This window comes from Lycium ferocissimum, chromosome 8 (genome assembly GCF_029784015.1).
Source record: "Lycium ferocissimum isolate CSIRO_LF1 chromosome 8, AGI_CSIRO_Lferr_CH_V1, whole genome shotgun sequence".
NCBI classification, from domain to species: Eukaryota; Viridiplantae; Streptophyta; class Magnoliopsida; order Solanales; family Solanaceae; genus Lycium; species Lycium ferocissimum.
In genome coordinates, this window is record NC_081349.1 from 28,972,711 (window position 1) to 28,985,458 (window position 12,748).

Consider the following 12,748-nt stretch of genomic DNA (forward strand, 5'->3'; position numbering starts at 1 on the left):
TAACTAAAAGTCACACAAGCGCATAACTAAACTATGCCTTAAGGAAAATTTTTGCCTTATGTGGCAGACTTTTAGTTATGCCGGATCCGACATAACTTTAGTTTTTTCTTAAGGCGTGTATGCTGGATCCGGCGTACGCGCTCTCCAGTCCTGCCTTGCGAAATTATTTTTTAATTTTATGCCTGAGAGGGGGTTCGAACCCAGAACCTCAGGTATTCGCCCACCTTTTCAAGCGAAGGGCAAAACTTAAAGACCATAAATATGAGGGACAAAATTTAAAAATCATAAATATGAGGGCTAAAATTTAAAGACCACCCCAAAAAGAAAAGTTCTACTTTTTTATGGGCAACTTTTAGTTACGTCGGATCCGGTGATAACTTTAGTTTTCGTAACAAGGCGTGTGCCGCTGATCCGGCGCACGCCCTCCAACCCTATCTTGCGAAATTATTTTTTTATTTTATGCCTGAGTGGGGGTTCGAACTCAAAACCTCAGGTATCTGCCCACCTTTTCAAGTCAATACGATGAACTTAAAGATCATAAATACGGCGTGACAAAAATTAAAGACCACAAATATAAGGGGCAAATTTAAAGACCACCCCAAAGTTATGGCAATCCGCACAAAAAAATGTTGGTAAAATTTCAAATGACTACCTTATCAGAAGCCCTACCATTTGTAGCTACCCTTTAAATATTACCATTTGTAGCTACATTTTGGCAAAATAGCGTATGTTTTCGCGTGTATTTGTTGCCAACAAATACATGAGAATAAGGTAAAAAAAAATAAAATATGATCTCGATTTTAGCCTTTAATGCGGAGCTATTAAATTAGATATTAATATATATTTTTTTGATGTATTTCCGTGTCTTTTTTTTTAATGTATTTCAGTGATTTTTTTTATGTATTTTACTGATTTTTTTTTTTTGATGTATTTTACTGATTTTTTTGATGTATTTCAAATACATTGTGTACAATCCAACTACTATGAAGCCAAATATATTCAAATTTTCGTGTATTTGAATGGATTTCAACATATACATTCGATACAAGACCAAAAAATTCAAATACATGACAAATACATTCAAAAAAATAATGTGTTTGGCTATTAACAAAATACACTAAAAAATGCACTCAAAAATACAAAGACAAATACATTCAAAAACAAGTTGTATTTGTGAGATGTAGATTTTTTAATGTATTTGTATTTGGCTTTTAACAAATACACATGGCCAGATCTGAGACACTACCACCACCAAAAAACCCTAATCTCTCCAACACCACCAAAATTCTAATCTAAGACACCACCACCACCAAAAACCCAAATCTGAGACACCATCACCACCAAAAAACCCTAATCTTTCCATCACCAACAAAACCCTAATCTCTCCACCTCTACGTCATCTTCTCCGCCACCATCTCAAAATCAATCCATCACCGCCGCCATCAACAATGACACCCCGTATCCGATCTCTAAAGCGAGAGAGAGAGAGAGAGAGGCGAGCACAGTAGGAGACGGGAAGAGAGAGACGGGGGCGCGAGAGAGAGAGAGGGCTAGCACAGAGGGAGAGGAGAAGAGAGAGGGGGCGGTGCGGCCATGGTGGTGGTGCAGCCCATGGCGGTGGTGGAGAGAAGGGGAAGAGAGATTTTTTAAGATTTTTGAGAAATGAAAAATATGAAACGAGTAGTGATCGAGAAAAAGAAGATATACGTATACTCGGTATGTATTTTTTGATATAGCTACCATTTGTAATTTAGAAAAATTAATTAGCTACTAAATATAATTAAATAAAAGGATAGTTAATATTAATAATTAGGTCTTAAAAGAAGCTACAATGAGTAAAAATTCCAAAAATGTTTGTGGAGCCCATTCATCCGGCCCAATATTTGGAAACCCAGACAGGGTAAATCATTGGCGCTTATATCCCCTATTTTGTGCTGCTCTTTAGTTTTTGTCCCTCATAACAAATACTCTTTCCATCTCAATTTAAATATTTTAGTTTGATTAAGCATGAAATTTAAGAAATAAAGAAATATCTTTTGACTCTTGTGGTCCTAAATTAAAAAAGTGTATAATGTACTAAAATATTTTTTGAATCTTATGGTTATAAACTTAACACATATGATTTTTGAATCGTCAACTTACTAATATAATTTCGCATCATAATATCTCACAAGTAATGCCCTTACCCTTAAAGAACTTATGGCCTGCCAAGCATAAGTTCGATTGCTAAAGGGCAAAAATCAAAGCGAAAACCACACAAAATACGCCTAAAATGCAAAATATTTACCCGTCTCATGCCCCCTCTAAACTAATTTATCCGAGTACCCTCTTGCCCAAAATCTTTCCTCCATGATACCAAAGCAGCATATTTATATATCATGATGGTATTATGGAGGACTAAGAAGTCCGCATCTTCACAAACATGTCTATTTCACCGAGCCTCTCTCCGAGACAAGGCCTAGATCGTTACGCTTTTTCGCTAGGCTGGCTGAACTTACCCGACAAGGAATTTCTCTACCCAGATCGTTATAATTACTACGCCGCGTTCAATGGGCTTTCGTCGCCGGCCCCGTCATCGTGTCACTAACTTACTTGACCTTCCTCGCACTAGCAAGCGCTAACCCCCATACGGTCTTACGATTTTGCAGACCTATGTTTTTGTAAACAACAAGCCTGATCGTCACCGCCACCCTTTTTGCGAGACGCACCTTTCCCATTAATCAAATTCTACATAATACAATCTCGCATGTTTATATACCACGATGGTATTACTAGACTTATAAGTGTCTCATTGAAAGACTGAAGTAGTCCTCCATGATACTATCACAATATATGTATATAAGATGATGGTATCATAATTTTTTTTTGTTGAGAAAAGTGTGTTTTTTGAATAAATGAACATGATATAATCTCAGTATATTCATATACCATGTTGGTATCATAATTTTGGAGATATTTCGGGTAAATAGTTTGAGGGCATGAAAGTAAGGGGATAAGGGTGGGTAATTATGTTATTTTTCAGTAAGAACGACATTCTTTCCCCAAAATTAAGGCCAACCCATTTGAAGGCATTTTGTGCAATTTCTTCTTGGGGAAAGAACATCGTTGTCTCTGGAAATAAAATAATTACCCGCCCATATCTCTATTACTTTTATGCCCCTGAAACGAAATTAGTTTAGGAGGACATGAGCAGATAAATATTTTACATCTTAGAGATATTTTGTGTTGTTTTTCATTTCGTTCTTTCTTGATCTAACTACAAGGATGAGACAATATGAAAAGATAAAATGTGAAACCTAATAGAAATTACTAATTTTAGAATCTAATTGGAACAAAAAAAAAATAAAAAAATTTCAAACCTTTCATTTGCTTCTCTTCAATGAAAGTTTGATTTTCCCATAATGTATTCTAATTTGTGGCCTGATTCTTCTTCTTCTTCAAAACAAGTCCAGCCCAAACTAACCAAACAAATCAATGGCCTATTCATAGATCTAGTTACACCAAATTACCCCTCAACTTTTCCATAATAGCAAAACTACCCCTCTGACCTTTCTTTCTTTCTTTCTTCCCCAACATAACTTTACATCCTAAAACCCTAGCAAACTATTCCCCAAAAACACACACACTCACTATGTCACTCTTAATTCGATCACGACCGTTGATCAGAATCATAACAACTTACAAATCAATCTCAACCGTTCCTTTCCTCTCACAAGAACCACAACTTGCTGGAACACCACCAGAAACAACCACCAACACCCCACTACCCCCAAATCCATCTTCAGGTAGCCCACTTTACAATGAAAATTGGAGATCCCCATTTGCTACAGCTACACCAGTTGTACCTTCATCTTCTTCCATTGTACCTTTACCCTTTACACGTCAAAATCCCATTCAGACATTTTCACAAACACTTGATGTGCATGGTTTAATGAACCTTTTTGCTGATTGGATGACAACACAAAGATGGGAAGAAATGAAACAATTGTTTGAGTTTTGGATTAGGTCATTGGATAGAAATGGGAAACCTAATAAACCCGATGTGAATTTGTTTAATCATTATTTAAGGGCTAATTTAATGATGGGTGCTAGTGCTGATGATTTGTTGGGATTAGCTAGTCAAATGGAGGATTATGGACTTGTTGCTAATACCGCGTCGCATAATTTGATCTTGAAAGCTATGTTTCAATCTGGTGAACCATTGTCATGGGTTGATAAAGCTGTTAAATTGCTCGAACGGTTCGTAAATATATTTGTTGTATGCATTTATGTTATAGAGTTGTTGCATTACTTTTAGTTTATGGATCCATGCTTATTTGGGTATAAAAATTAAAACTTTGTATGTAATTGTGGACACCCTTTATTTGTTTTGTTGTTCATTTATATGAAATTGCAATGCTAGCCTTTTGTTATAGTTTTCTAAAGTTCGAGACAGTTAGTTGAGATTAGTGTTGAGCTCAAAAGTTACATAGAAAACCTTAAAATAAAATAGTGAGTTGAGAGTGCAAGGATTGATGAATCTTCTTGCTGATTGGATGACAACAAAAAGATGGGAGGAAATGAAACAACTGTTTGAGTTTTGGATTAGGTCATTGGATAGGAATGGGAAACCTAATAAACCCGATGCGAATTTGTTTAATCATTATTTAAGAGCCAATTTAATGATGGGTGCTAGTGCTGATGATTTGTTGGGATTAGCTAGTCAAATGGAGGATTATGGACTTGTTGCTAATACAGCTTCGCATAATTTGATCTTGAAAGCTATGTTTCAATCTGGTGAACCGTTAATGTGGGTTGATAAAGCTGTTAAATTGCTCGAACGGTTGATATATTTGTTGTATGCATTTAAGTTATAGAGTTGTTGCATTACTTTTAGTTTATGGATCCATGCTTATTTGGGTATAAAAATTAAAACTTTGTATGTAATTGTGGAAACCCTTTTATGTGTTTTGTTGTTCATTTATATGTAATTGCAATGCTTATTATAGTTTCTAAAGTTAGACAGTATTGAGATTAGTATGTATCAGTAGAAAACCTAAATAAAATAGTGAGTTGAGAGTGCAAGGATTGATGAATCTTTTGAGATTTGACAACAAAAAGATGGGAGGAAATGAAACAACTGTTTGAGTTTTGGATTATCATTGGATAGTGGAAACCTATAAATTTGTTTAATCATTATTTAAGAGCTAATTTAATGATGGGTGTATGCTGATGATTTGTTGGATTAGCTAGTCAAATGGAGGATTATTTGTTTTGTTGTTCATAATTATATTTAATTGCAATGCTGTTAAATTGCCTTTATTATAGTTTCTAAAGTTGGATAGAGTTAGATGTACTTTGAGTTTATGGATCCATGCTTATTTGGGTATAAAAATTGAAACTTTGTATGTAATTGTGTTTTGTTGTTCATTTATATTTAATTGCAATGCTAGCCTTTATTATAGTTTCTAAAGTTGGAGACAGTTAGTTGAGATTAACATAAAAAAGAAAACCTTAATGTGCAAAGTTTTCAGAAACACTTGATCTGCAAGGTTTAATGAACCTTTTTGCTGATTGGATGACAACAGAAAGATGGGAGGAAATGAAACAACTGTTTGAGTTTTGGATTAGGTCATTGGATAGAAATGTGAAACCTAATAAACCCGATGCGAATTTATTTAATCATTATTTGAGGGCTAATTTAATGATGGGTGCTAGTGCTGATGATTTGTTGGGATTAGCTAGTCAAATGGAGGATTATGGTCTTGTTGCTAATGCAGCTTTCAATCTGGTGAACCATTGTTGATAAAGCTTTTAAATTGCTCGAACGGTTCGTATTTGATCGAATTCCTTAATTTCTTGAATATATTTGTTGTATCATTATAGAGTTAGCTGTACTTTCAGTTTATGGATCCATGCTTATCTGAGTATAAAAATTGAAAATTTGTATGTAATTGTTGACACCCTTTGTTTGTTTTGTTGTTCATTTATATGAAATTGCATTGTTAGCCTTTATTATATTATCTGAAGTTGGAGACAGTTAGTTGAGATTAGTATTGAGCTCAAAAGTTCATTGCCGCAGCATAGAAAACCTTAAAATTTTAAAAAATAGTGATTTGAGAGTTCTAAGACCTTTATATTCACATATTAGTAATATGTAACTTATTTTTTGATGACATGGGAACCTGTAGCCGCTACCCTTCGGGTGCGCACAGGGTAAACCTAGCTCCTCTGCAATAGCTCGCAAACCACACAGGAGAGGTAACCCGCACTAGGCAAGCCTCGTGCGACGACCTCGACCCAGAAGGCAAATCCCCTACTGTTGTAGGCAGGGGGTTTCGAACCTAAGACCTCCATTATGAAAGCCCCATGCTCAACCAACTGAGCCACCCTTGCGGGTGTAATATGTAACTTATAAACCAAGTATATTTACATAAAGATATTATTTTGTGTTGTCGTGATACTTTACAAATAACATTTACAGCCCTTTTGGTTCACTGTAGGGGGATCCAGGATTATGGTATGGTATTTTTCTTGGAAGGTTTCATAGTAGGGGTATTTTCTATGGATTAGCTTTTCTATTTCCCTTTTTTTTTCTTCATTGAATTGAAAGCAGAACCAGAAGAAAGATATAGGCAATGCTTCTTGCCTTTATTTATGATATAATTAGATTTGTATACTGTATAGCACTTTAAGAAGATTTGCCAACCTACAAGCTGCAACACCAGATTCACCCACTATAAAAATAGCTACAACATCAGACTCTGGATCTGCTATATGGTTATATCAAACCATTTACTGGTCTTGCCCGTTGTACTGAAGGCGGGACCAGAATCAAGTTATTTGGAACATGCTTCTGGCCTTCTTTTATCATATAATCATATTGATACACTGTGTAAGACTTTAAAAAAAGAGAATCTTCGTCTAAATACATGACGAGTGTGTCAATCAGCTATATAGTAATATCAAATCATTTCCTGGTCTTGCTGATCTTTTTTAAGTGACTTGTTGTTTCCAGATTTAACCGATTTTCTGATACAGCCGTCAGCCGGGTGCGATTGCCAAATCTCTCCTCTATTTAACCCCATCAAAACAATAAAACACTTAAAATAACAGAGTGGAGATGTTTATTCTCGAAGCAGAGTGAGATGTTACTGCCTCTAAAATGAATTGAGTCAGGATTGTGAAAACTATTCTCATTGCAGCCAAAGTTCAAATTTTTGGTCAATTAGTTACTGTTGGATCCATAGCTTTGTTATATGAGTTTTATTTTCCTTTAATTTAGTCTTGCTGAGAGTTAAAGTTTGCCATATGTCTTCGCTCCTCTTTGTCTCCTTTATACTTCCTTTCTCGCAGCTATATACCTATATTCTTTGGCTACTTTCGTGGTAGTGTTGGAACTTGGATAGCAAGTCTACTAAGTGATAAGAAACCTCTTGGTGTTTATTGAGCTTGTTTTCGATACCACAGCTCACTGTGTATTTTCACCATGCATGTAAGTACTCTGTTATGCATTGATGATATTTGATAGATTTCATCTGTAATATTTATGTCAGGATGATTCAGACTGGAAAAGAGTATAAAGAAGCTTTGCCTGATGAGGAGTCATATGACTTGGTTATTGGCTTGCTATTTAAGGCCGACCTTATTGATGATGCCTTGAAATATGTTGATTCAGCCTTAAAATCTGGGTATAAGCTATCCATGAATGTATTCAACGAGTGTGTGCGAAGCTGTGTCTTCAACAACAGGCTGGATATATTGGTGTCAATAATAGACAGATGCAAGGTACTTATGCCTTTGTTTAGATAATCCTTACCACGAAGCTTTCTATTATTTGGAATATATCCTAGTCTTTGATACTGTTGTTACCGGTATTCCCAGAAAACAGATCAGAACAAAGGCCTGCTGCCGCCTTGGAACATGTGCACACACCTTGCTGACGTTGCACTACAGGCAGATAATAGTGAACTAGCTTTTTCTTCCTTGGAGTTTTTTGTAAAATGGGTCGTTAGAGGTGAGAGTGTGAGGCCTCCTGTTTTACTCACTGTTGATGAAGGTCTGCTTGTGGCTGCACTTGGAACTGCTGGTAGAACTTACAATGCTAAACTCCTTAATGGTGCTTGGGAAGTCCTTAAGCGCTCACTAAGGCAAATGAGGGCCCCTAACCCTGAATCTTTCCTTGCGAAGATATATGCCCACGCGTCACTGGGGCAATTGCAGAATGCTTTTGCTGCCCTGCATGAGTTTGAGAAAGCTTATGGTAGTTCTAACGAAGAGAGTGCAGAAGAACTATTTTCTCCCTTTACCTCTTTGAATCCACTAGCTGTTGCTTGCTGCAGGAATGGTTTTGCCACTTTGGATTCTGTATGTTCTTTCTCTTCTAATAGACCCTGCCTAATATTAGTTTAATCAAGTATCCCCACATGCGTGAAGTAGATCTATATTTAATTCCTAGCTGCTGAAGTTCAAATGTCTGTATACGTCATATTTTGTCAGCAATCTCCCCTTTTCTTAGCTTCCTTTGAAATGAATTTGAAGTACGAAATAGATTGATTGTCTAATTTCTCCAACTAGGGGTTCTGCATATCTTGCGCTTTGCTGCACCTGCTTAAGTCTGTTGGATGTTCTCTATATGGTCACCTTACACTTTGTATTGCCACTGACCTTTAAATATTTCAGGTTTACTATCAGCTGGAGAATTTGAGCCGAGCAGACCCCCCTTACAAGTCTGTTGCTGCACTCAATTGTGTAATTTTAGGCTGTGCTAACATATGGGATATTGATCGTGCTTATCAGACATTTGCTGCAATCGAATCCGCTTTTGGATTAACCCCAAATATCCATTCATACAATGCGCTGATATATGCATTTGGGAAGCTTGGCAAGGTAAATAGAAATGAGTGTAACATCTGATTGGAAATAGTACGGGTTCAATCAAGATTTCCAGTGTATCTTAATTTTTCCTGGCCTAATGACAATTTTGTTTGTTAAACTTAGAGGTCATTTCCTTGGATCCTAATATTGGTCATCAGTAAAACATGTGACTCAGAATAATCTGTGAGGGTCATTCTACCAATGAGACCCCAGGGGTTGGCTCAAGGTTGAGGGACTTGTGTCTTAGGTCACAAGTTCAAGCCCTGTGTCAAGTGAACTAAGTTCCGTATTTAAGTAGAGAAAGGTAGAAGGGCCCATCATCCCCGAGTTCCGTAGGCTGCGGGTTGGCTCCACATGCATTTCTCGGTCTTAGAAGAAACTACTGCTGCGATACTCTTGAAGATTCTTATCCCGAGTATTGTTATACTAAATGTTTCGAAACTACATTCTTTCATTTGTATGTTGATAGGATCCTCTGTTAGCAGGCCTATGATGTACAAGTAATGGGAGCGCACACTTGCATGCGTTTCTTCTGTCCTATGATTATATGAATACTGATGAAATATCTTTTCTTGCTGCAGAGGGATGAAGCCACAAAAGTCTATGAGCACTTCATGGATATAGGCGTGAAGCCAAATGAAATGACGTATTCTCTACTTGTTGATGCTCATCTTATTAAGCGAGAACCTAAAGCCGCAATTTCAGTTGTTGACGAGATGGTAAAATGCATTCACTCTCTCAATACAATCATCAGTGATGAAATGAGCCAGCTCGTCATTTTAGCTAATGAATTATACTTTGGCTTCATGTGCAGGTGCAGGCTCAGTATAAACCTTCCAAGGAGATGCTGAAAAAGATCCGAAGGCGATGTACTCGAGAAATGGATTATGAATCTGATGATCGAGTCGAGGAGTTAACCAAAAAGTTTAACATCCGAATGGGCACAGAGAATCGTCGGAACATGCTCTTTAATCTTGAATACAACACAGAATATGCTGGTTAGATGATGCTGAAAAAGGATTAGAGATCGCATGCATAGTCAAACACCGTTCAAAATTTCTCGGCCTTTTGCTGAGAAACTTGATGGAATGAAATATTAGAATATCAGTGCTTCTAGCATTTGAATGTTGGACTCTTTTTCCTCTTCTTCTAGCTTGCCTCTGCTAGTGGGCTGATGGTGGTGTTCACAAAGTTTAGTAGTGTGGCATCTCAATATGCCTCGGGCGAGTCCTTTAACCGATGGCTGTAAATTACTTAGTTCTGGTTAGTATTAAGCTGTGGAGGATGTTGTCTGGTTAGAATGTTCTTGTTTAACATATTTATGTATTCTTTTTTCACCCATTAGGAAAGACTAATGCAATGAGATCCAGCAACCCATTAGGAAAGACTAATGCAATGAGATCCAGCTCATTGTGAATAAACTGTAGGCACTCTTCATGCTGAAGCAGTTTGCATCAAATGCAATTTTCTGCTTCATTCTTGGTTTTCAGATTCTCCATTGCTGATACTCTCTGATGTTGATGATTACTACTAATTTTGGTTGTGAATTTCTGCTTGCTTTGCTTTGAGATAGTTCCTGAAGAAAAAGATTTGTGATACCAGTCTAGCCAAAAAACAAATAAATTCTAGTACCATAAGACAGTTCTGAATACTTCAATATGAGCATTCTTCAGTTTTAGCTGTGCTTCTGTGCCTAATCATCTGGCTGAACATGTATTTACATGCGATGTAATTGCACACGGACAACCAAAAACTTACTTGCATTCGTCGTCTACATCAAATCAATAAATGCAAGATCGTGTTTTTCATACATCTGTTATCTGATAATCACAGTTAATCCATGGCTGCATTTTAATATTACTTTTTACCTATTATCGGGAAACTGTTTGATTTGATGTCAATATCGAGCATAATTAAGTATAGACAGCCGATACCAAGGACCAAAGTTAATTACTACTTAAGCAAGGTTGCTAAACACCCTTAAGTTCTGATTTTTTATTTTTCAGTTTGAGCATACACACGTATGTTATTGACCTTCAGAGAGATTCCTTTTTTGACTGTTAAGAATGAATATGGCCATATGGGCAATATAGGTTTCTTCATGAATGCATAAGGTGCAAGCTTCCTTGAGTGCATGTTAAAAACTTTGATTTTTGGATGGCCGAAATCATCGATAACCCTTTAAACTTGCTAGTGAATTTCATTTGGAAATTCTAACTATGACCTGTTCCTAATGAGCAACCATATGATAAAACATTATTATTAGACATTTTCGACTCAACTTTTGATAAAGCTTGTGCACGTGTTTTCAACCATCCATCACGTAGAAAAGTAAATCACATAAAAATGTCATCTCCTTTAATTATACACATCAACGTCAATTTGAACAAGCATGAAATTTAAGAAACTGTCGATGTGACTATGGCGTCTGAGTCAACATGCGCACACTTCGTTTGTCCTAGTGGGTACTTATTACTTTTCACCAGCTTAGGTATCAAATAACACCACTCACTAAGAAAATTTTGGAAGTTTACTTTGTTCACTTAGCTGAAGACAATCAATTTATGGCTTCCAAAGGATGCTCACCCTGTCACCAATAAATACTTATCTACATCTGGTGTTTACATCAAATTACACAATTTAATTATTAAATTAAAATGCATAAATATTTAACTATGATTATGTGATAAGTTGTGTATAAACGCACATGTTTTACGATCTTTGATTTAATGTAAACACTGCATACGGGTAAGTTTTCACTCTGCCAGATTCTATGTGAAAACTGGAAATAACATAAACAGGGTATCCTCAGTGAAGAAAGGGAATCCAGGTCACATGCTTTGCACATGAGATAAACTTACTTTAATGAAGATATTAATTGGTGTTATAATTAAAACAAGAAATGCAAATACTTATCTATTGTTACAACAATACGTTTATTTTCACACGTAGCCCAACCCCTTAAACTCGTCAGATATTCTATTTAGACACTCAAAACTAAGTCCTTTCCAATTGAACACCTAAACTCATAATAAAGTGTTTTAATCAGACATTTTAATTTTTTTTTTTGCGTGTACTTACATTCATCTATTAGATAGTTAACTTAATCACATAAAATATCTCACATCGTTTAATTATACACATCAACTTTAAGTACTAAAAAATACCTGAGATTTTACGACTTGTTGAGGCTCAGTTCAAGTGTCTAAACATATAATTTCATGTGATATTAAATTGTCTGCATTTTAGAGCCCAAAACTGATCCATTTCAAAAACCCCTAAACCAGCCCAGTAGATTCTTGATTTCTAAATCAAACAAACTGAGAACACCTAGCATTTCTCAACATATTAAATCAAAACCCCTTTCAAGAAACCATAAATTTATATTAAAAATCGAATCTTTCATTGATCATTCTTCAAGAATGAGATAAATTTCCCACACCCAAAAAACCCCAAGAGCCAAAAAAAAAAAAATTTAAAGATTGCGAGTGGCAAAAGCAAGAAAGTAGAAGAAGAAATGAAGAAAGAAACATTAGAAGAAGAAGAAGAAGAAGTTGAAGAACATGTATGAACAAGATGGAATGTCTGTTCATTCTCCTTGTAAACCTCAATCTTCTGCTCTTAGAAAGGTACCCTTTTTTTTTATTCTTCTTATCTTAATTTAGACAAATCTAGGTAACCTTTTATCCATTTTGTTTCATATTACTAGTGCCCGTTTGTATATAAAAATGTGAATTTTTTTGATGAAGTACTCCTTCCGTGATATAGTTTGACTAGACAAAGAGTTTTAAGAAAGAAAGGAAAGACTTTTGAAATTTGTGGTTTAAAACACGTCGTAGATATATTTGTGTGGCCCTAAATCATTTCATTAAGGGTGAAAGGGAAATTTTAA

At 35.9% G+C, this 12,748-nt stretch overlaps 1 protein-coding gene across 2 annotated transcripts; it reads left to right on the forward strand.

Moving 5' to 3' along the window:
• The first annotated feature begins 3,458 nt into the window (after nucleotides 1-3,458).
• On the forward strand, nucleotides 3,459-10,219 carry LOC132067854 (pentatricopeptide repeat-containing protein At1g26460, mitochondrial). Of its 2 annotated transcripts, none has more exons than XM_059461237.1 (6): nucleotides 3,459-4,239; nucleotides 7,536-7,767; nucleotides 7,864-8,346; nucleotides 8,662-8,868; nucleotides 9,438-9,575; nucleotides 9,671-10,219. In XM_059461237.1, the coding sequence occupies exons 1-6, from the start codon at nucleotides 3,632-3,634 to the stop codon at nucleotides 9,857-9,859; spliced, it is 1,857 nt and encodes a 618-aa protein (XP_059317220.1). In that variant the 5' UTR covers nucleotides 3,459-3,631; the 3' UTR covers nucleotides 9,860-10,219. The 2 variants fall into 2 exon arrangements, with proteins under 2 accessions (XP_059317220.1, XP_059317219.1); XM_059461236.1 differs by lacking the exon at nucleotides 3,459-4,239 and adding an exon at nucleotides 4,509-4,822.
• Nucleotides 10,220-12,748: the final 2,529 nt, after the last annotated feature.

Bases quoted from the DNA above. Each gene is read 5' to 3' on its own strand.
- LOC132067854 (XM_059461237.1), top strand. From the start codon at position 3,632: ATGTCACTCTTAATTCGATCACGACCGTTGATCAGAATCATAACAACT. The intron at 7,768-7,863 runs GTACTTATGCCT...CGGTATTCCCAG, and splicing joins CAATAATAGACAGATGCAAG to AAAACAGATCAGAACAAAGG. The intron at 8,347-8,661 runs GTATGTTCTTTC...TAAATATTTCAG, and splicing joins GTTTTGCCACTTTGGATTCT to GTTTACTATCAGCTGGAGAA.